The sequence below is a fragment of the Nyctereutes procyonoides genome, unplaced genomic scaffold (assembly GCF_905146905.1).
Source record: "Nyctereutes procyonoides isolate TBG_1078 unplaced genomic scaffold, NYPRO_anot_genome, whole genome shotgun sequence".
Classification (NCBI taxonomy): Eukaryota; Metazoa; Chordata; class Mammalia; order Carnivora; family Canidae; genus Nyctereutes; species Nyctereutes procyonoides.
Genome location: NW_026575140.1, coordinates 7,989,723 through 8,013,260, shown reverse-complemented (window position 1 = coordinate 8,013,260; position 23,538 = coordinate 7,989,723). Strand labels below are relative to the sequence as shown.

General features: G+C 43.2%; 2 protein-coding genes across 2 annotated transcripts; both read right to left on the bottom strand.

Annotated features, from left to right (window-relative positions):
* Positions 1-1,425: 1,425 nt before the first annotated feature.
* Positions 1,426-3,842, bottom strand: LOC129496667 (zinc finger protein 90 homolog). Its single transcript, XM_055304829.1, has 3 exons — positions 3,815-3,842; positions 2,150-3,457; positions 1,426-1,454 (listed from the first exon to the last, which is right to left on the bottom strand). Exons 1-3 carry the CDS (start codon positions 3,840-3,842, stop codon positions 1,426-1,428), a joined length of 1,365 nt encoding a protein of 454 aa, XP_055160804.1.
* On the bottom strand, positions 3,338-23,322 carry LOC129496662 (translation initiation factor IF-2-like). Its single transcript, XM_055304823.1, has 4 exons — positions 22,958-23,322; positions 22,571-22,904; positions 7,419-7,545; positions 3,338-7,080 (listed from the first exon to the last, which is right to left on the bottom strand). The coding sequence occupies exons 1-4, from the start codon at positions 23,320-23,322 to the stop codon at positions 6,977-6,979; spliced, it is 930 nt and encodes a 309-aa protein (XP_055160798.1). The 3' UTR covers positions 3,338-6,976.
* Positions 23,323-23,538: the final 216 nt, after the last annotated feature.

Sequence of the window (23,538 nt, the reverse complement as noted above, 5' to 3'; positions counted from 1 at the left end):
CATGGAAGCCACTCAATGTGTGTGTGTGGGGTGGTTTGTGTAGAGTTACCCATTGTCAAACTATGAATCAGACAACAACATGGTCTTGGCACTGTGTGTGTATGTTAAGCATAAAACATCACAAACAAGGTATTTTTGAATGGTTAAGGTCTTAGAAGGGCAGGTCCCCATCTTGTTCCATTTGTGATGGACTCATCGGGCTAGACATCACACATTTCAGTCCCCATGCACATTTTTTCTGCAAAGAAAAATTCTATGCAGAATATGCAAATAAATATTCTATGCAAATATTCTATGAAGAATATTTGGGAGCCTCCTCCTGTTGTCCAGGATGAGACAAGGATGATGGATCCTGATACCTGGCATGCAAAGAAGACAATAGGAAAGGTTTACCATCAACATCACCCATATCATCCCTATCATGGTTTGTTAGGGTGGGAAAATTTACTTAAGAGGAGAGGCTCCTGTGTGAAAGGGGCCAAGGTCCACAGTTGCTTCCAAATTTATCTCCACTGTTGGCACCTTTGAGCTTTCTTTAGGAAAGCCCACGGGAGGCATGAAAGAACTTTAGGGATGGGAGTGGGCTACTGATGCTTATCTCATGCTTTACTGATGGAAGAGCAGCATAGAATTTAAAAAGTTAAATTTCTTATGATGAAGTTTATGTCCTTGGCACACAAAATGGATCAGTACATGGGTTCTCTAATGACTTAAAGACAGACTAGACTTTATGACAATGGGTAATTACATTTCTACTTCTCCACAGTAAAATTAATTTGGGGAAAAGTTTTCCTCTTTAGTTTTGTGCTATTTTCCCTTTGAGCCATTTAGGGAAGCTTGGGGCTGTGCTTTCTCATAGGAGTGTCATATAAAGTACAATAAGAGGACCTAATAGGTTTATGAAACTGATATGTTAATTCAAAGTATAAATATTACACTTGGGAAAAGGAAAACAAGTTACCAGCAGTTGAGCTACTCAGTTTTTGTTAACATTTTGGTACGTAAGCTTCCAACCAGTTGTTTTAAATAAGTCTGTGACAAATCTGTATTTTGCTGCCTCTTCTGCTTTTATGAATTCCCAGAGTATCCAACTCGAGTGCTCATTAATTTTTGTATCTAATTTATTTTAAAATTTACTTTAAAGCCCTCTGAATTCTAAGATACCTTTTGAGTGGCTAGATCATAGGGCCAAAGATCCAGGAGACCTATTCTCCACCCAGCTTTGCCATTATAAGCTGTATCACACTGTGCAAACCACTTCACATCTTTGGTTTTGGTTTCTTCATCTGTACAATGAAGTGGTTGGACCAGTTGATCTCATTCTTTGAATGGTGAATTCCGGGAGGTGGAATTGGTTTCCATGGTGAATTTAATGTTAAGAGCTGCACTTGAATGCTGTTGTCAGTCTAAAAAGTTAAGTTTTGGTCACTGCTGCAGGAGTTTATTAAAAAAGGCTGTAAACACAGAGTTACAAGTCAAACTGTTCCAAGTTGATGATCTCCTGCATATACATATCCAAAAGCTTTATAAAGTCCAATACATAGGCATATCATTTCCAATTGGTTATATATATGTTTATAGTTGTTTTTACAAATGTCTGTAATCAATTTGAGAATGTGGCTTCTATTTATTAAAAAACAAACAAACAAAACATTGTCTACTAGCACAGGGCTTTCTTCACACACAACGTGCACACACACACACACACACACACACCCCATTACATTCTTAAACTTCCTCTCAGGTAAGAATTCTCTGACACTGAATAAACAATATTTGAACTAAAGTTTTCTGCACATTCCTTAATTTCAGGGCTCCTACAGTTTATTTCGTGTATGAATTCTCTGGTGTTTAGTTAGCGCTGAACTTCTACTGAAGTTTTTCCCACATTCCTTACAAGCATAGGGTTTTTCTCCAGTATGAATTCTCTGATGATCATGCAGATTGGTTTTCTTTCGAAAGGCTCGCCCACATTCATTACATTCATAGGGTTTTTCCCCAGTATGAGTTCTCTCATGCTGAATGAGGGATGAACTCTGACTGAAGGCTTTCCCACAGTCAATACATTCATAGGGTTTCTCTCCAGTGTGGGTCCTCTCATGTTGAGTAAGTGATGAGCGTCGACTGAAGGCTTCTCCACATTCATTACATTCATAGGGTTTCTCTCCAGTGTGGATTCTGTGATGCTCTATAAAGCTTGTACTCCTTTTGAAAGCTTTCCCACATACATTACACTGATAGGGTTTCTCTCCAGGATGAGAGATAGGTTGTTGATTAAAGTTCTGCTCACATTCATAGGGATTCTGTCCGGCATGGATCCTCTGATGGTCAGTAAAGTCAGTAATGTGACTGAAGTCTTCCCCACAGTCATTACAATGATAGGATTTCACTTCAGTGACAGTGCTTTCATCTTGAGTAAGAGATGAGCTGTGCTTGAAATCTATGCTGTAGGTGTTGCTTTGGTAAGGTTTGCCTCTCTTATGAATCCTCATATGTTTGTAAAGGGATGGACTCTGTCCAAAAGCCCGCCCACATATGCTACATTCAAAAGGTTTCTCTCCTGTATGAGTCCGTTCATGCTGGACGAGGGAAGAACACCGACTGAAGGCTTTCCCACATTCCTTACACTGGAAAGGCTTCTCTCCACTATGTGTGACCTCATGCTGAGTGAGGGACGTGCCATGCCTAAAAGATCTTCCACATAAATTGCATCGATAGGGTTTTTCTCCAGTGTGAATTCTCTGGTGTTGAACAAGGGAGGAGCTGCGCTGGAAGGCTTTTCCACAGAGACTGCACTGGTAAGGTTTCTCTCCCGTATGAGCATTCTCATGCTGACCAAGTGATGAGCTATGCCTGAAGGCCTTCCCACAAACATTACATTCAAAGGGCTTCTCCCCAGTGTGAATTCTCTGATGCTCAGTAAGCTGTGTCTTCCAGAGGAAGGTTTTCCCACAGTCACTACATTCATGGTGTTTCTTTCCAGGATAAATCCCCTGATCTGTACCATTAGGGAAAGCTCCCTCTCCTTTATGAGTTTTCTCATGTTTAGTAAGTGATGATCTATGAATAAAGGCTTTTCTACATTTATCACATTTATAAGGTTTCTTTTTTGCAAGGATATTATTCTGATTAAGTATGTCTGGATTATGTCCCAAGTTGCTTCCAAGTGCATCACATTCAGTAGGCCTTGAAGGAATGTTCAGTTGTGTAACCAGGACTGTGTTCAATCTAGAGTTTTCACCAAATTTATTTTGCTGAAAATTTTCTTCTGGTGTGATTTTCTTCTGGTTGGATGTGTCTGGCCCCAGATATCTTTTCCAGTTTTCCTGGTGCCTCTCTAACTGGCTAGTAACATCCCAAGTGTTTTCGAATGTGGCATGTGAATCTGTGCTACGGGATCCTTCAGCTATGCTCTGTTGCAGATGTGATGATTTGACTTCAGGCCTGGTCTTCCAGTCTGAAAAAAATCCAAAGTGCAAAAGTCCCCTATTCCCTCCTACTGAAATTAACTGCTATAGTAGGAATGGGAAAATGAAAGAGATATAAACTGTGCATGATTTGTTTTTGAAATTGGTCCTATAGTTGGGAGAGAAGACCCAAAATGAAGGAAAGGAAGAGTAAAAAGAAATGACAGTACAGACTGCAGAGCCAGAGTGTATGGCAAGTCTAGAATGAAGAAGCCCACCTAGGAGGGCTGGTTAGGAAGTAAGGGCATAAATGAGCATGAGAAGGTTAGGCACAGATACAAATGAAATAAAATCATGGTCTGTCTTGCAAGATCCTATCTGCTTCCCATGCTTCCTGTCCATTTTACAAACCATCCGTTTTCCTAATACAGCCATTTCACAATTTCTTTAAAGTCCCTTTTGAGGCTCCAAATTCTTCAAATCTGACAGAGAAAATCCATAGCCACTGATGTAACTGAAATTATTCTTTGACAAACTTGGAGACCAATGGCTATACTTCACAAGCTGACATAAAGTAGTATTTCAGGAGGCAAATCATCCTTGCCTTTACAATTAGGGCTGTCGTTTTAGCCTATTTGAGTTCTGGTTCTAAACTAATCACTTCTCTCAACCAAAAAGGATTTTACTCAGCCTAGTAAATTGATCTCTAAACCCCTGTTTAACCTTATAATACTAATAGCAGAGAATTAATTAGTTTCTAGGTCCTAGAAATGGTAACTTAAAAAATAAGAGGAAGGAGGGATCTGGGGTAATAGAGATGTTCCATACTGAAATGAATTTGGATTAGATGGGTGAATGCATCTGTCAAAACCAATTTGGTGGTACTTAGAAGAACTGTGTATCTTACTGTATGTATATTTTTCTTTAAAAAAAACCATAAATATTGAACTCTGGTTAATGATATGTAAGCTGAAGTATGAAGGGGGGAAATGTATTTGTGTTGGCAACTTAGTTGGAAATGCATCAAAAAGACAGATTTTTAAAAAAGACTGATAAATGGATAGATGAAGAATATGTGATAAAGCAAGTACAATAAAATTTTGACAACTACAGAATCTTGGTGATAGGTATATGGTGTTCACAGTATAATTTTTTCGACTTTCCATACATTTGAAAATATTCATAATAAAATATTAGGAGAGGAAAAAAACCAACAACCAGGGGACCCTAAGTCTGTCTCAAAATTCCTTATTCTGGAACAAGACTCCATTCCAATTTCCCAATGACAGAAAATGCTTTGTATTTCTTTTAGGATACTTCCCAGAGGGATATTTAAGAATTGCTTGTTGATACGAATGAGTAAGAAAGTTCTCTCCTCAATCACATTCCAAAACAATCAGGTAATTCCTTACTGATTTCTATGTGCTCTACAACACATAGAATATATAGATATACAACAGACTCTTTCTCTAAGAGCCTGAAGTCTTAGAAACAAGACTTAATCTTTTGATAAAAAAGGAAAACCATCAGATGGTATATTTTAAAATCTCAGTTTGTGTAGCAAAGATGATATAAACGGTGTATTTGTGATCAAGGAAGGAAAAAATAAATATATTAATACATATTATATTCAGAGATTGAATAGACACCTTGAACTTAAGGAATAGAGAACTTTGGATAGGTAGAAAGCATTATCTAATTAGGGAAAGTATACACTACTTACAGAAAACATTAAAAAGAATTTCTACTCAAGTGGAGCTTGTTTTAGTGGGAAAAGAAAGAGAATACTGGAAGGTGTGATAGGGGACTTTTAAATCAAGGGGGAGTTTCTGTTTCCTATCATGAGGTACAAGGAGTAACAGCAAGGTTTTGTCAGAGGTAGGTGGTTTATGAAGATAAAGCATTAAGACCCAATATGGTCCACCAAGCAATGAGTAAATAATAAACAGAATGTGGGTGGTATGTCCATACAATGGAATATTATTCAGCAATAAAACTAAGGAGGTACTACTGCATGCTACAACATTAATGAACCTTGAAAATAATATGCTAAGTGAAAGAAGCTGGTCACAAAAGGCTATATATTTATATGATTCTATTTACATAAAATACCCAGAAATGGTAATCCACTGAGATAAAAAGATTAATGGGTGCAGGGGTAGTGGGGAATGGAAAACGACTGCTAATGGGTATGGGGTTTCTTTTTGAATGTTGAAATGTTCTGTAGTTAGATATTGGTGATGGTTGCACAACTCAGTAAATATTTGAAAAACTACTAAATTGTACATTTTAAAATGGTGAATTTTGTGGTACGTAAATTATATCTCAAAAAAAAGGTATGATTTTAAAAATCCAATGTGGGTTACAAAAGAAAAGACAGAGTGAGCAACTTCAACTGAGAACTACAGTAATCTCCACATGGGGCCTAGTGTAGAAGGAAAATAATCTGAATTATAAGAAAAAGTCTAAACTGACTGGGGTGTTTGTCCCGAGGGATTAGGGATCCAGTGGTTTCTAATGGGTAGGGGAGAAATGGGTAATGAGTAACATAGTAAAATGTGCTGGGTGGGGATGAAAAATGATTAATTTGGATTTTAGGTATTTAATTGCATGGGACTTCCACAAGGAGGGGTTTTGTGAGAAGAGACGAAAGTGACCAGGGTACAAGTATGGATGATTTATGAGTCAAAAGCATAGAATAAAGAGCTATAACTACCAGAGGGCAGGTACCCTTTTAAGGTGGTAATACCGAAAGAAAGAGGGGGAAGAAGCTGAAGAGCAGACTCCTTAGGCAGATTCGCTTAGGGGGGAAACCCAGCAAAGTCAGAGACCTAAAGCCAAGAGGTACTTAGTAAGCCAGGAAACCAGGCAAGGATGAAACTCCAGGAACCACGGAGAGGCAATGAAGCAAACTGGCATGAAAACAGAATGGAAGGAAGATGTAACTCCTCCCCAGACAGGTGTTGTAGGGTCAGGGAAAGAAGTCTGAAGGAAAGTTATGAAAAGGCAGAGAATCAAAGCCATGGTACTTCCTACAAGTCTGGGGCCAATAAAAAGCAGCAAGACAAGACAAGAAGACCCTGGAGTTCAATTAATGTCTGAATGAGTAAGAAAAGGGATTTCTTTTTTTTTTTTTTTTAATTTTTTTTAATTTTATTTATGATAGTTACACATTGAGAGAGAGAGAGAGAGAGAGGCAGAGACATAGGCAGAGGGAGAAGCAGGCTCCATGCACCGGGAGCCCGACGTGGGATTCGATCCCGGGTCTCCAGGATCGCGCCCTGGGCCAAAGGCAGGCGCTAAACCGCTGCGCCACCCAGGGATCCCAGAAAAGGGATTTCTAATCATGAACACCAGAGGACACCAGAGGAGAAAACCCAGCTGGGTTTCCTCTAAGACTGGTCAGCAGCAGGAATGCCCTGCTGGAGAAGGCAGATAGAGATGTTACCTGGAGATGGCTCAGTCTCTTCTGCAGGTCTAGGAGCTCCCAAGGCACCAACATGAAGGTGCTCCCCTCTCCCTCAGCTGTGGTAATGTCTACATTGATTCCTGCATGCCTGTCTCCCCCCTCATTTACCTGGACAGCAAGGTCTTTGGATTTCTCCCTCTGATATCCATGGCTCTTCTCCTTGTTCCAATTTGAAGATCACCTCTGGCTTGGAAACTTGATATCCTGCTCATGGGTAAATACACAAGATTGGTTGTTTGTACAAGTAGACAAAGACCCCTCCTACAAGTCAGTACTAGTCCTTGATCTTCAGGAACTCTGAAGGGAAAAAAAGGTGCAACTTGAGGAGTCATGAAATCAAATGACCTAATTTCCAGTTCTGCAAAAGAAAGAACTTTACCTAAAGAGCAGGCTCAGAAAACCATAAAGCTGAGTCCCAAAGAGAAGAACAAGCACTAACCATGAACACCCTGCTCACTGCCACATGATCTACAAGCCCCACCACCATAGCACCTGAGAAAGGAAAAACTTGCCAGTAGGCAAGATACTGAATTGGTCCTTACCAAGAGAAACCAGGTGGCTATAGTTCTCCAGCATCACATCCCTGTACAAGAGCCTCTGAGCAGCATCCACATGGTGCCATTCTTCTTGGGTGAAGTCCACAGCCACATCTTTGAATGTCACTGATTCCTGGAGGATCACATTCTTGTTCAACTAGGGATCAATACCACAAATGTGCCCATGGCAATACTGGGAACATACTGTAGGGTCATCAGAAACAGTGAGAACATGTTTGACATCCTGAGGGGGCACTGTTTTTGCAAAGAATCCAGTATGGCAGGCAGGAAAGTCAGGAGGGGCAATATATTCTCTAATCTCATATTCCTACTTAGCTATCTTGCTTTCCTATAAAGCCAAGCCTTGTCACACAATCAGCAATTCCACACTGCCCATGTACCTCCTTTGTTACAAAACCCCAACATAGCAGGGAATAAAAATAGCAGCCTTCCTTCACCCCTCCCCCCAATACCACTATGCTCCCTAGACATCAACACTGTTAACAGTTTGGCAGATACATGCAAGAGTCCCTTCTCCAAGGTTTCATTCACACATACACAGTCTTGTTTTGTGAAATACCTTACATATTGTTCTACAACTTGCTTTTTGCATTTAACTCTGTATCTTGGAGATCTTCCCATAGGGGTACATATGATTTCACCTTATCCCTTTGAACTGCTTCATAGTACTCCATATACAGCTATATCTTAACACATTCATTGCCTAAAACTAACAGTACTCCATTGTACTGAGGATAAGATTCAGACATCCCCCACCATTTACTGGACTCTAGCCAGGCTGTTCTTGCTCATCCCTGAATACATCTAGCTTCCTCCTACCCTGAGGCCTTTATACTTGTTACTCCCTCTTCCCCTAGGATCTCCATCCACATGGTTGAAAACAAAGTTTCTAGTTGTCCAGGCCTCATCTCGAGCACACCCCCTAGGAAAAATTGTCTTGGCACCTCCCTCAGATTGACCCTCCATCACATTACCATGGTAATCTCTCTCACCTAAATTCCTACCACTTGAATTTAGGAACCAAACAAATTCAGGTAAAAAGGACACCGTACTTCTAACAATAATCTGAGATTAGCTGACTTGTTAGCTTCTCTCTTCTCCCTAACATGAGCTCCACAAGAACAGGGATTTTATCTATGCTGATGGGTTATATGCCCAGCACAGAGTGGATGCTTAAAAAATATTTGGTGGCTTCTTCATTCTAGACTTGCCATACACTCTGGCTCTGCAGTCTGTACTGTCATTTCTTTTTACTCTTCCTTTCCTTCATTTTGGGTCTTCTCTCCCAACTATAGGACCAATTTCAAAAACAAATCATGCACAGTTTATATCTCTTTCATTTTCCCATTCCTACTATAGCAGTTAATTTCAGTAGGAGGGAATAGGGGACTTTTGCACTTTGGATTTTTTTCAGACTGGAAGACCAGGCCTGAAGTCAAATCATCACATCTGCAACAGAGCATAGCTGAAGGATCCCGTAGCACAGATTCACATGCCACATTCGAAAACACTTGGGATGTTACTAGCCAGTTAGAGAGGCACCAGGAAAACTGGAAAAGATATCTGGGGCCAGACACATCCAACCAGAAGAAAATCACACCAGAAGAAAATTTTCAGCAAAATAAATTTGGGTGGCTCAGTCGGTTAAGTGACTACCTCCAGCTCAGGTCATGATCTCAGGGTTCTGGGATGATAATGAGATGATCCATAGTAAAGCAAGGTGCCCAGGCATTCAGACCAGGGAAAATGAGAGAAGGGAGAGAAGCTTGAGGCAGGCTATGCACTGGGCCTGAAGTGGTAATTCAGTGGTACCACCTGAATGGGAGAAGAAAAGTGGGAATCCAATCCAGGGATTACCAAGCTTGAAAAGAGAGGCTGAGATTGGGCTGGGCATGGCCAGCAGGGAAAAAGGGGTTGTCAAGGCAGGCATTTTAAGTTAGGTTGTAAGAAGTAACACTTTCTCCCCATTGCCTACTCTATCAGGTAAACACATACAGCCCCTTTGGTTGTCAGCCAACCTGGATTCCTTTGCTTAACTGGTCCCTCTTATTTATTATTATTATTATTTTAAAATATTTATTTAAATAATCTTTACACCCAACATGGGGCTTGAACTCACAAGCCTGGGATCAAGAGTCACAGGCTCCTCCAAATGAGCCAGCCAGGTACCCCTATTATTTTTAATTAACTAAGTAATCTCTACACCCAGTGTGGGCTTTTAACTCATGACCCCGAGATCAAGAGTCATATGCTCTTCTGACTGAGCTACCCAGGCGTCCCCAGTTTAAAACATGGTCTTCTGGTTTTCTTCTGCTTCCTCAAATAGATTGCACATGTGGTAAAGAATGTCCTAACCAGTAAACAAATATCTAGTCCAAGGTCAACAAATATTTCTTGCCTCAACAGGACAACTGGTTTCTGTTCTACTCTTTGTCCCACCAACCCTCTTTCCTACTCACTATCAGAGTCAGTTTTCTAAGATGCAATTATTTGATCATGTTATAGCCAGACCACCAACACCTCTTACCCAGACCATTGCTACAACTTCTAACTTGTCTCTCTCCTTATCCACTCATATCTTGCTCCCAAGTCTGTCTTCCATATATGAACCAGAGTGATCCTGTTAAAACCTGTCAGATCAAGTCACTCCTTTGCTTAAAAATCTCCAACAGGATGTCACTTCATTCCAAGTAAAAGCCAAAGTCTTTACAGTGGCCTACACATCCCCTCCCCCAGTCTGGTCCCCAGCTATTTCCCTAACTTCATCTTGAACCTCATCTCTAACCCACTGCTCTCTCCCCTTCACTTACCCTGCCCCTCCTTCAGGTTCCTGGAACACACTAAGCATGTTTCTGCTCTGGAGCCTTTGCTTTGACTGTTCCCTTGACCTGGAAGCCTCTTCTTGCAGATGGGCATGTGGCTCCACATTCACTTGCTTCAGTTCTTTGTTCAAACGTTACCTCATCAGGGCAAACTTCCCTGGCTACCCAGCATTAAACAGCACACCCACCCTGCACTGTCACTCTGATTTCTTCTCTTTTTTCTTTCTTTTTCTTTTTTTCAAGATTTTATTCAGCAGCCCCAGTGGCGAAGCGCTTTAGTGCCAACTGCAGCCTGGGGTGTGATCTGGAGACCTGGGATCGAGTTCCACGTCAGGCTTCCTGTATGGAGCCTGCTTCTCCCTCTGCCTGTGTCTCTGCCTTTCTGTCTCTATGAATAAATAAAAATCTTTAAAAAAAATAAATAAATATTTTATTCATGAGAGACACAGAGAGATAGAGGCAGAGACACAGGCAGAGGGAGAAGCAGGTTCCATGCAGGGAGCCCGACGTGAGACTCTCTCCAGGGTCTCAAGCACCAGACCCTGGACTGAAGGCGGCACTAAACCGCTGAGCCACCAGGGCTGCCCTCTTCTCTTTTTCATAGTCCTTAGCAGCTGACACATATTTTCATTTGTTTATAGTCTGTTTTGCAGAGTACAATATAAACTCCAGGAAACGGGGACTATTATTTATTTTCTTTATGACTCTTCATTGCCTAGAACAGGCCTGGCACATAGTGGGTGTTTGAGAAATATTCAATAAAATGTTTTTCTTGAAATTAAGAATTAGATTCCTTCATGCAACCTTCAGAGAACTTTATAGCCTGGTGCCCACCTTACCTTCCACAGCCTCAGCTCTGGTTTCTCCTTCCCTTGGACACCGTAATTCAGCTTGCAGAAGAGTTACAACTCTTTGAAACTAAACATTTCTTTTGTCTCTGTAAAAATGCTTGGAATTCCCTCCTCTGCCTAGGTAACACTTATTCTCTCACCAGGACTTGGTAAAAAGTTCTCTCCTCTGGAGCTCCTCCCCTAATATTAGGTATGGGCCAAGTGCCTCGTCCCAACCCCCTGCCCCCCACCCCCTCCTTGGGGCCCTCTCCAGCATGCTCATAAGACACTCACTACCTTATAGTGTCTGTTACCTATTATTCACTGTACTCGGAAAGTGTTAAGACCTTGTCTCAGGCACCTCTGAATCTCCAGAGGTCAGAACCAGTTTGGTACACAAAAGACAATCAAGATCTTGCAAGATTAAATAGGTAAAATGTACTGAGACTCCTGGTGTGAGTGAGCCACTCTGAGTGGGCTCAACTCTACAGCATTCACCCTCCTTCCAGATAAAACTGGACCTCATTATCAATCCCTTTTAAAAATTAACAAAGTTATCATGAAGTATCAAGTATCATTTCACCTTCTTCATGTTGACATAAAAAGTCCAAAGAACTAGAAAGAGCATATACTAAGTTGAGAAGACTCAATTCCTTGGGCCCATAAAGAGTGGTACACTAATCATGTGCAATATCCCTTGGATAAATCACAGACTCTTGGTCCAATCTTCTCATCTATAACATCTGTATCTGGGTTCCCTGAACTGAAATGTAGGCTTTTTAAGAGCAGAAAGGTCAAAGGACACTTCCAACTCTACAGGACCACACTTGTAAATATAAAGAGATACCCCTCCAACTCTAACATGTGCCAACTCTAGAGGAGAAATCCACTCAAATTCTAACTCAGAAAACTTTGTAACTTAGAATCTTTACAAAGCTGAAAACCAGAGAACGGTAGCTTATAAGTTAAAACAATCAAATTTATAAAAACTACTCCAAGACCAAAGTTAGTTTGCCCAATTAGGACACAGTATGGGGTTTTCACTCAAGTAGTCAGTGCTCCCTGACACCAGACCAATAATAGCTTGGCAAACTGGGTTAACAGCATATCTAATGATAAAGTACAGAGAGAAGACACTCTTACTGTTAGCCTTTACACACATACACACACACGTGCACACACACACACACACACACACACACACACACCCAACTTAGGCTAAGGACATTATTATCCATAGCATCCTACCTGGAAACCTTGCCTCTTCATTTTTCTTTTGTGCCCTGGAATCACCAAGACCCTCAAAAAACGTCTCCCACATAGAGACCCTTCATCTCTCAAATCCTGCTCAAATCCTCCCCTGTCAACGAAACCATTAAGCCACGCAATAACTTTCTAGATTTATGCTAATATGGTAGCCACCAGAAACATGTCACTACATGTGCTCATGCTCATGCTACATGAGCACTTATAATGGGGCTAATTCAAAATGGGATGTGTGGCAAGTATAAAATACACACTGGATTTCATTTTTTTTAATTTTAATTTTAATTTATTTATGATAGTCACACACACAGAGAGAGAGAGAGAGAGAGAGGCAGAGACATAGGCAGAGGGAGAAGCAGACTCCATGCACCAGGAGCCCGACGTGGGATTCGATCCCGGGTCTCCAGGATCGCGCCCTGGGCCAAAGGCAGGTGCTAAACTGCTGCGCCACCCAGGGATCCCCACAATGGATTTCAAAGACTTAGCACCAAAATAAAGAAATAAATAAAACAGCTCATTCATAATTTTAAAATACTGATTCAGGGGATCCCTGAGTGGCTCAGCGGTTCAGCGCCTGCCTTTGGCCCAGGGCGTGATTCTGAGGTCCTGGGATCGAGTCCCGCATCGGGCTCCCGGCATGGAGCCTGCTTCTCCCTCTGCCTGTGTCTCTGCCTCTCTCTCTCTATCATGAATAAATAAATAAAATCTTAAAAAAAAACATTTAAAAAAATAAATTAAATACTGATTCATGTAGAAATATTTCAATTATATTGGGTTAAATAATATGTATTACTAAGATTAATTTCACCTATTTCTTTTTTTTTAATTTTTTATTTATTTATGATAGGCACACAGTGAGAGAGAGAGAGAGAGAGGCAGAGACACAGGCAGAGGGAGAAGCAGGCTCCATGCACCGGGAGCCCGACGTGGGATTCGATCCGGGGTCTCCAGGATCGTGCCCTGGGCCAAAGGCAGGCGCCAAACCGCTGCGCCACCCAGGGGTCCCTAATTTCACCTATTTCTTTCTACATTGTACTACCAGAAAATTTTAAATTATATATGTAGTTTATATTTCTCTTGGACAATATTCTAGATTGTCCTAGATCTCCACCTCAGCCACTCTCCTATTGAATCATCTTTCTTTCTTGGGTAAGGTGATGGGATAGGAATATCCTAGGCTCACCTCACCCTATTGATACACCTAGATAGCACCTGCATCCATGCAAGTAACCTAGGACATGACTTGAAGGCTGGCAAACAGATTCTCCACAGTGAAATGTAGAGAAGAGGCCACAATGAAGAGAGTAGAAAGGGTGAAGACTGGTGAGCCAAACTGATCTGTGGGACTGTACACAGGAGGGAGGAACAATGTGGGTACAGAGAGAGAAGAGAAGTAGACTCCCACACCAGGCACCCCAGGCACATGGGACCTGAATTAGGAAGATGAATCCTTGTAACATTCAGCTTTGAAAATCAGAGGGGGCTAACTCTCAGAGTTCCTACAATAAGTGGGACTTAACACATGGAACTTTAAAAAAAAAACCCAGAGGGTTCAGCTCTGAAAGAGCCAGACAGGGGTGATAGGAAACTGACTTCCTGCCCTTAAAGAGACGGCACAACAAAGAGCCCCAGAGAGGCAGATCACAGAAGGAGCAGTTTGAAAAACACCTGGGGTACAGGGGTAGGAGATATATTTACTAATCTCAGAGCATGTGCTGGAGGGGCAGGGATCTTTCGGAGACTTCTTCAAGAACAAAAGAGCTGGCAGGCACCAACTCCCTCTCCCACTCCTCATCCTCAATACATGGACACCTGTGGGAACCAATGCAGTGCCAACACTCTCCACTTAGCTTGCTAACAGTACACCCTGCTCCAGTGCTCTTCTGTGGCCTCACCCCCTACATCCCAGCCTGAGCAGGAGTTTTCCCAGGATGCTGCAGTCTCCCTCCCACAGCAGACCAGCAAGGAACCTTACTGTAACTATGTGCCCCACCCTCTAGTTCTCCCGCAGACCTGCTCCCTCCTATATATCCTTGGTGGGAGTTCATCCAAAGCAGTGCCACAAACCTGGCAGTATGCGAAAAAAAATTAGTATATGTGCAAAAAAATCAGTCAAGGGAGTCACAAAATAAAAGGATGCAAAGAATGATACCATATACTTAAAATGTGAGGGAAGAGGAGTAAAGAATGGGTTCAAACTCTGGTGACTATCAACTTAATATGGACTGCTACATCCGTAAGATTCTATATACAAACCTAATGGTAACCACAAATCAAAAACCAGTGACAGATATGCAAAGAGGTGGGGGGGGTGGCGGGTGGAGAGAAAGTAATCTAAAAAAAGCCAGCAAATTGTGAGAGAAGAGAGCAAGAAAAGAAAGGAACAGAAAAGAACTACAAAAAGGACCACAAAATTAGTAACAAAATGGCAATTAAGTACATACTTATCAATAATTACTTTGATTGTAAATTGTCAAAATGTTCCAATCAAAAGACATTGGATGACAGAATGGAGGAAAAAAATCAAGACCCATCTATATGCTGCCTACAAGAGACTCATTCCAGACCTAAAGACATGCAGTCTAAAAGTGGAAAGATAGGAAAGCACTTATCATGCAAATAGAAGTGAAAAAAATGCTGGGGTAGCAATACTTACACTTGACAAAATAGACTTTAAAACAAAAGACTGTAAAAAGGGCCAAAAAGGACACTATATAATCATAAAGGAGACAATCCAACAAGAAGATACAACAATTATAAATATTTATGTACCCAAAATGGGAACACCCAAATACAAAAAGCAGCTCATAAAAAACATAAAGGAAGTAATCAAGAGTAATACAATACTAAGGGACTTTAACACTTCACTTACATCAATGGATAGATTATCCAAACAGAAAATCAACGAGGAAACAGTGGCTTTGAATGAGACATTGGACCAGATGGATCTAACAGATACATTCAGAACATTCCATTCTAAAACAGCAGAATACACACTCTTTTCAAGTGCACATGGAACATTCTCCAGGATAGTCATATGTTAGGCCACAGAACAAGTCTGAACAAATTCAAAAAGAATGAAGGCATACCATGCATCCTTTTCAATCACAATGCAATGAAACTAGAAATCAACCACAAGAAAAAATCTGGAAGAAACAAACACATGGAGGTTAAATAACATGCTAAGAAACAGTGAGTGGGTCAGCCAAGAAATCAAAGAGGAAATAAGAAAATACACGAGACAAATGAAAATGAACACAATAGTCCGGGGCATCTGGGTGGCTCATTTGGTTGAGTGTCTGCCTTCGGCTCAAGTCATGGTCCCAGGGTCCTGGGATTGAGCCCCATGTCAGGCTCCCAGTTCCAGCGGGGAGTCTGCTTCTTCCTCTCCCCACTGCTCATGCTCTCTCTCTCTCAAATAAATAAATAAATATAAAAATTAAAAAAAAAACAAAGAAAACACAACAGTCCAAAATCTTTGGGATACAGCAAAAGCAGTTCTAAAGGGAAGTTTATAGTAATACAGACCTACATCCTTCTCTCAAATTTTGCCTCTGCCATACGCCCTTGTATGTCTACCACATGGACTTTTTGCCCTTATTACATCATTCTCTTTCAAGGCTCCTTTCCTTTGTACATCTTATTCTGACCATCATGTACGTTTTTCCCCTCAGCTCAACAGGAAAAATTCCTAGTCACCTTTCTAGAAGCAAATCAATGGTCCCTTCCCTTCTGAAGCTTTTCCAGATCCTGCATTGCCCTGCCTCCCCTTCAGCATCCGGCCCACATCTCCATTTCAAAGCTGTAGCTTTGTTTTTTTAACTCTATATGCACTTCTTAAGATTTTATTTTTTTTAAAGTAATCTTTACCCCCAAATGTGGGCTTGAACTCATGACCCTGAGAGCAAGACTTGCATGCTCTACCGACTGAGGCAGCCAAGTGTCCCTAGAACTGCAGCTGTTTATTCACATTTTCTCTCTCAACACCTTCTCAAACTTTTCATTTCAGTATCTCCAAAACCAAGCATGTTGGAATTGTCCAGAATCATTGGAGCAACTTAGAAAGCTTGCCCATGCAGGGAGGGCCCTGACAAACAACTTTTTAAAACTCCTCAGGTGATTCATTATAAAAGGGCAACAGCTAACATTCAGTGAACACTCACCATAGGCCAGGCACCAAGCTTGGTCATTTATGTGCATCTTCTCACTAAATTTCCTCACTGAAGCTCTACTGCCTTCCGGAACCTGACTACTTATGAAGTGTGACCCTTGTTAATAAGAACCACAGCCTGGCATAGAGAAAGTATCCCAAAAATGTCTGCTGAGTGAACGAATACAGAGTCTGGGTCATTCTAAGTGAAGGAAAATGAGGAGTCGTTTTGAGGATCAAAAAAAAAAAAAAATTAAAGGAATTAAATTTTTGGAAAATAAAAAGCAGGGGCAAACAGAAAAATAATGTTGTTAAGAGCCAAATTCAAAAGCTAGTTCCTCTTGAATACCAGCCAAACAGAAAAAACTTTGACGAATCTAGCATACGAAAAGAAACAACTAGGGTCCCTGGCTGGCTCAGTCAGTGCAGTGTGCAGCTCTCGATCTTGGTCTCATCAGGGTTCTGAGTTGGAGCTCCATGCTGGGTGTAGATATTGTTTAAAAATAAAATCTTAAAAAGAAACAACAACAAAATAAGTGACTTTAAAGGGAATAAACCAGTAAAATATATAGCAGGTATTAAGAAATGTAGAAAATCTTAATGAAATGGATAATTTTTAAATTTTAAATTACCAGTGTTGATGCAAAAAAGTAAAAACCTTAATAACTGAGGAAGAAATAAAGCAAATTGTCCCCAAATCATCCTCTCTATAAAAATCCTAGATCTAGGGATGCCTGGTGGCTCAGTGATCCTGGGGTCCTGGAATTGAGTACATATCAGGCTCCTTGCCGGGCACCTGCTTCTCCCTCTACCTACCTATGACTCTGCCTCTCTGTGTGTCTCTCATGAATAAATAAATAAAATCTTTTAAAAATTAATTAAAAATCCTAGATCTAAATGTTTTATAGGCAAATTCTTTCAAAAGGCAGAAAAAAATGAAAAGCAATCTGAATACTTCTCTAAGTTAAGGATAAACATGCCATCAAACCACTGAAAGATCTTTCTTTCTCACTCTAAGGGTTATTTCACTTAAGAACACAGATGTAAATAATTTTTTGAAATTGTATTTTCAAAAAAAGATCATTTGTAACCAAGAGAATCTTTCTTTTTTAATTTTTAAAATTTATTTATCATAGTCACACACACAGAGAGAGAGAGAGAGAGAGAGAGAGGCAGAGACACAGGCAGAGGGAGAAGCAGGCTCCATGCACCGGGAACCCAACGTGGGATTCGATCCCGGGTCTCCAGGATCGCGCCCTGGGCCAAAGGCAAGCGCTAAACCGCTGCGCCACCCAGGGATCCCTAACCAAGAGAATCTTATCCTAATATTATTTAATCATAAAAATTTTAGAAACCTATGAGAAGTAAATTTTGGATTGTTCATGCAAACCAATATAAAACAGCCATTAAAAGTATTTTTTTAAACAAAAGAAAAATCCTCATAAAAATTATATGAAATTTGAAATACTTAAGGGAAAACATGCATAGGGAGGAAGAGAAGACAATTCATCACAACACATGCAGAGATGCTAAAGTGGGATCACAAATTACTTTTTCCTATTAAAAAAGAAAGAAAGTAGGGACGCCTGTGTGGCTCAGTGGTTGGGCGGCTGCCTGCCTGTGGCCCAGGGTGAGATCCTGGAGTTCTGGGATCGAGTCCCACATTGAGCTCCCACATGGAGCCTGCTTCTCCCTCTGTCTCCGCTCTGCCTCTCTGTCTCTCATGAATAAATAAATAAATAATCTTTAAAAAAAAGTATATTATATAGAACTCACATGCTTTGATAATATATATATATTTTAAAGATTTTATTTATTTATTTAAAAGAGAGAAAGCCAGCAAACTGTGAGAGAAAAGAGCAAGAGAAGGAACAGAAAATCAAAGGGGCCTAATTTTGGACCACCTGCCCCTCATAAGATATATTTTAATAAAGGTAGTGCAAAACAGCTGTGAGGATGCATGAGCGAGGCACCTAACCTGACCCGGGGTAAAGAATGGGCTAAGGCTTAAAGCTCAACGCCAGTCAGCTCAGCAGAGGCTAAGAAAGGGTGTCTCTGGACAGAAGGAGCTTGAACATTCCTGGCTGCAAACATCCTGACCTGGTCCAACAAGTAGCCTGGCTGCCCCTGGGGGGTCCAGAAGCATCCTGTCTGAGTTGGGGAGACCTGAGCTAGCTTTGGTTGAGCCTGTTCACTATGCTGGTCTAACCACAGAGCTCTTGGGATCTGGAGTCAGTGGAGACCAGGTCCGGGTTCCTATTTCCTTCCCTTCAAGGTAAACCTGGTCTCCATATGCAGCTTTTTTCTTACAAAACTTTCCCCATTTCTTACTGTTATGGTGGTTTCACCTTTTAAAATTCCTAACTAAAAAAAAAAAAAAAAAAAAAAAAAAAAACTAAAAAAAAAATAAAAAAAATTCCTAACTAAAAATGCAGTGCCCATACAATGAAGAAAAAGATACATAAGGTTTAAACAAATATAGCTATTTATGATCTTAAGTATTTTCTTTTTTTTATTTATTTTTTTAAAGATATATATATATATATTTTATTTATGATAGGCACACAGTGAGAGAGAGAGAGAGAGAGAGAGAGAGAGAGAGAGAGAGGGGCAGAGACATAGGCAGAGGGAGAAGCAGGCTCCATGCACCGGGAGCCCGACGTGGGATTCGATCCTGGGTCTCCAGGATCACGCCCTGGGCCAAAGGCAGGCGCTAAACTGCTGCGCCACCCAGGGATCCCTGATCTTAAGTATTTTCGAGGTAACCCCTCTGCTCCCATTCCCCTCCAGCTTGGAGCCATTTCAGGTAGGTATTTGTTAGCCAAACGCTGGAGGAAGGTACCGCTAGCCAATCACCTCTTCTCGGAAGCTCTGACTTTCAGACTCTTGCTCCTACACTTTGTCACTCACAGCAATCTTTAAAACTAAGAAGCAACCATCTTAGTTTCCTGTGCAACCACAGTGACTCAAGCTACACCAAACACTTGCAGCTCCCTGAACACATCAGACACACACATCCTGCTGCTCAGAGCACTCTTCTCTAGACCTCTGCATCACTGGCTCCCTAACCGCCTTCTGGTCTGTCCAGATGTCACCATCTCACTAAGAAGAAGGCTATTTAAAAGCTGTATCCTTACCACAGCCCACCCTCTTCCCCACTCAATCCCCCTTTACTTTTCTCTACCTTCTCCCCCACCCCTGTAGTGTCAGCTTCTAGAATAGTATAAAAGTTGGGGACCCCTGGGTGGCTCAGCGGTTTAGCGCCTGCCTTTGGCCCAGGGCATGATCCCGGAGTCCTGGGATTGAGTCCCACATCGGGCTCCCTGCGTGGAGCCTGCTTCTCCCTCTGCCTGTGTCTCTGCCTCTGTCTCTCATGAATAAATGAATAAAATATTTTTTAAAAAATAAAAAAATAAAGATGTTATTTATTTATTCATGAGAGACAGAGAGAGGCAGAGACACAGGCAGAGGGAGAAGCAGGCTCCACGCAGGGAGCCCGATGTGGGACACCATCCCGGGTCTCCAGGATCAGGTCCTGGGCTGAAGGCGGAGCTAAACTGCTGAACCACCCGGGCTGCCCTAAATAAAATCTTAAAAAAAAAAAAAAAAAAAAGTTACTGACTGCATTTTTCTGTCTCCTCCTTATAGGATGTAAGTCCCATGAAAGCAGAAACGATTATAAATTTTGTTCACTAGTGTATCCCAACCACTTAGAAAAGTGTCTTTGCAAATCACAGGGGTTCAATGGCTACAGGCTGGTAAATGAATGAAAGGGTTACCAGGGCCAAAATGAAAAAAGTCCAAACTCCTTTCTATTTTCCTCTAAACACTGCCTGCTGTCCACACCCACTGTCACACAGGACAACAGTTTCATGAACATGCCCCTAACCCACAAAGTCAATCAGCTCTATCTCCACTCCCTTCATTTTCGCTTGTTGGACTCTGCTCCTATTCAAAAGTACATCTCCACTGACTTTTTCCCACGGGCAGAATTTCCTCTCTCCTCTCTGTCTTCATAGCAGCCTCTGAACCTCTGAAACAACACCTAACACTACCTCTCTTGTGCTATATGCTTGTGCAGGAGGCTTCCCTCACTGTTAACCTCCAGGATAAGCAGTCACATGACTCAATTACTCATCTCTTGCATTCCCCAGAGGGCCACACTCAGAGATAGGGAACCGCCTACAAAGGGAAATTTCTGCCTAAAAAGCCCCCTCTGTAGAGTCAGTTGTTCTGTCCTTCCTCCAGGGTCATTACCTGCAGTCTGGGTTAGGTAACCCAGGTGGACTGTCAAGACATTCCATGAGAATATAACTGAACTAGAGTTCTGGGACAACAAAGCTTTGAAAGTGTAGTTTAAAGCAGCCTAAAATTCACTGCTCAGAACACAAACCCACTTCACCATTAAAAAGGCGACCCCAATGGAAAGGATTATTACCGCCCCCCCCTGCCCCCGCCCAGGATCATCACCTCCAAGAGATGTTAAGTGTGTTAAGCGACCCTGATTCTCACAGCCTGCTGAGGAAGCACTTTATATGGACAGGCATTGATGACCAGTGATTTGCCCTGGCTCACCTCAAACCAAACTGTCTTGTTCTATTATTGTCACTTGTTTTACTCCCTATGCTTATAAAACAAAAACATTCAACAAGTAAAAGATATAAAGGCATTACACATACTGTGTTTAACTTACTAGAAGTTGCTTTTTAAAAAAGATTTGAGAGAGACCGCGCGTGTGTGCGTGCGTGGACGAGCAGGGGGAAGGGCAGAGGGAAAGCAAGAGAGAATCTCAAGTAAACTCCCACTGAGCTCGGAGGACAGGAGGGGGTGGGGGGCTCCTGCTCCATATCATGACCCTGATATCATGACCTGAGCCAAAATCAAGAGTCCCATGCTTAACCACCTTGGCCATCCAGGCACCCCTAATTCCCTGTGAACTGCTTTTATAGGACATTACTAGCCAGTATTTTTGTTTTTGTTTGTTTAGATTTTACTTTTAAGTAATCTCTATATCCACTGTGGGGCTCAAACTCACAACCCTGAGGTCAAGAGTCACATGCTCGACCAACTGTGCCAGGCAGGTGCCCCTGGGTTGGTTTTGATAGTCTCACGCAGTTAGCAACTAGAATCTGTGACTTTCCTTCATTCTAAGGAGAGTGTGGATTAAAATACCATCTGAACCTTGTTTTATTTTCACCAATATACTCTACGTAAATCAATGCATAACCTCAGAGTTGTGATGCTTCTAGAAAATGCCTCCTCCCTCACAAGAATAAATGAGTTTAAAAATCAGCTTCAGGGATCCCTGGGTGGCGCAGCGGTTTGGCGCCTGCCTTTGGCCCAGGGCGCGATCCTGGAGACCCGGGATCGAATCCCACATCGGGCTCCCGGTGCATGGAGCCTGCTTCTCCATCTACCTATGTTTCTGCCTCTCTCTCCTTCTCTCTCTGTGACTGTCATAAATAAATAAAAAAAAATTAAAAAAAATAAAAATCAGCTTCATCTTAATGAAGCTGAAGGTTGGACATCTGGGGGTGTGCACTATTATACTTTTATCAAAGCAAAAAAGAACACGAAAAGCTATGGGAGAGGTCATTCCTCTTTCGTATGGGTTTTGTTTGTTTGTTTCCCTCCTGGCCCAAGAAAGCCCATCTCCAGCCTCTCCCAAGCCAAATCCCGACCAAACTTTTTCGGCTCCTTACGGTCTTCTGGCCCCTGCGTCAGAGGCTGGGGTCCCTATCTCCCTTACTAACAGTTAACCACCTCCTCTAGAGTTCTCTATCCTGACACCCTACCCTCTCCAGTCCTTGACGGAGTTCAAGGAGTTGGCCTGGCACTCAGGACTCTCAACAGTGACACTTCCCAACACGCCGACTCAACTCTTCCCGCAGAACCTCACCGCCGCGTGCCCCCTCCCCCAGGGCGGCCCCTCCCCCCAGCTCGGACCTGCTGGGGTTCGCGCAGCTGGGCGGCTCTGAAGGGATGACCAAGCCAGGAAAGGCAGTCGCACCGGCGGAGAACAATGACTGCTGTAAGCGCGCCCCGGGGAGTGAGGAACGCGCTGCTCACCTGGGGCGCGGCCGTCGGAGGCCTCGGGGCCATTCCTGCCTCGCCGGGGCCGGCTCCCGGGCTGGGGCTGGGGCTGGGGCTGGGGAGAGAGGACAGGGCCCGCTCGCCGGCTGCACCCGCCGCGCCTCCCGCCGCGCCCGCCCGCCTCCTCCCCTCAGCCGCTTCTCCGGGCCAGGGCTGCGAGCTGCGCGGGCCGCGCGTGGGCCTGCCGTCCCGCCCGCCGCGGGGAAGGGCTCGCCGCGCCCCGGACCCCGTCGTCTGGCCACGCCCAGGGCCGCCCGCGGAGGGTGGGCGCGGCCCGGCGGATCCAAGCCAGACCCGTGGGAGGTGCCGCCTCGACCCGCGCACGCGGAGTTACCGCCTCCTGGGGACCCCGGATTTCGCGGCCTCGGCCCCGCCGGGGCTCCCGCCAGCTCCTCCTGCGCCCGCTGCAGGTTCAGTCCCCTCCAATGCTGATGCGCGGAAGGACGGCCCACCGCGGCCTGAGCCGCACCGGGGCCGGACAATGGCCGCAGCGGCGGGGCAGAGCCGGAAGTGCGCCTGCGCACGCGGAGCCTCGGCCCCGCAACTCCCGGGCCGTGACGGACTACACTTCCCAGAGGCCCCCGCGGGTGGGTCCCGCGAAGGCGGCCTCGGGGGGTCGTTGCACCACGCTCCGGCGGCTGCGGTGGGGTCCGCCGTGTGGCGTTGGCACGCGTGTGTCCATTATCTCCAATAATAGGCACTGAGCATCTCTTCTGTGCTAGGGGCATGTTGCTAGGGGCGGATTCAGCGGTAGATGGGGAAGGAAAGACTCCACTCTCGGGGAGCCGGTGTGCACTGCTGCGGACGAGGCCAACAATAAAACCGTAAACATATCCACAAGGTATGTTTCAAGTACTGACTTCAGCTCCAGGAGTAGGACGGGGAAGGGAGTAGGGCAGCGTTGCGTCTTCATCACAAGATGCTATTTCCGTTGCCTCTCCTAT

What these genes read in the sequence shown, in the direction of transcription:
- LOC129496667 (XM_055304829.1), bottom strand. Translation starts at nt 3,842, where the DNA reads ATGGCTGTATTAGGAAAACGGATGGTTT. An exon ending in ATTAGGAAAACGGATGGTTT is followed by an intron (nt 3,458 to 3,814) that starts GTAAAATGGACA and finishes GATTTTTTTCAG; the next exon opens with ACTGGAAGACCAGGCCTGAA. An exon ending in TGGAGAGAAACCCTATGAAT is followed by an intron (nt 1,455 to 2,149) that starts GTAATGAATGTG and finishes CTGTGTTTACAG; the next exon opens with CCTTTTTTAATAAACTCCTG.
- LOC129496662 (XM_055304823.1), bottom strand. Translation starts at nt 23,322, where the DNA reads ATGCCCCTAGCACAGAAGAGATGCTCAGTGCCTATTATTGGAGATAAT. An exon ending in GGAGCCCCGGCGGGGCCGAG is followed by an intron (nt 22,905 to 22,957) that starts GCCGCGAAATCC and finishes GCGCGGGTCGAG; the next exon opens with GCGGCACCTCCCACGGGTCT. An exon ending in CTCCGACGGCCGCGCCCCAG is followed by an intron (nt 7,546 to 22,570) that starts GTGAGCAGCGCG and finishes GTGATCCTCCAG; the next exon opens with GAATCAGTGACATTCAAAGA.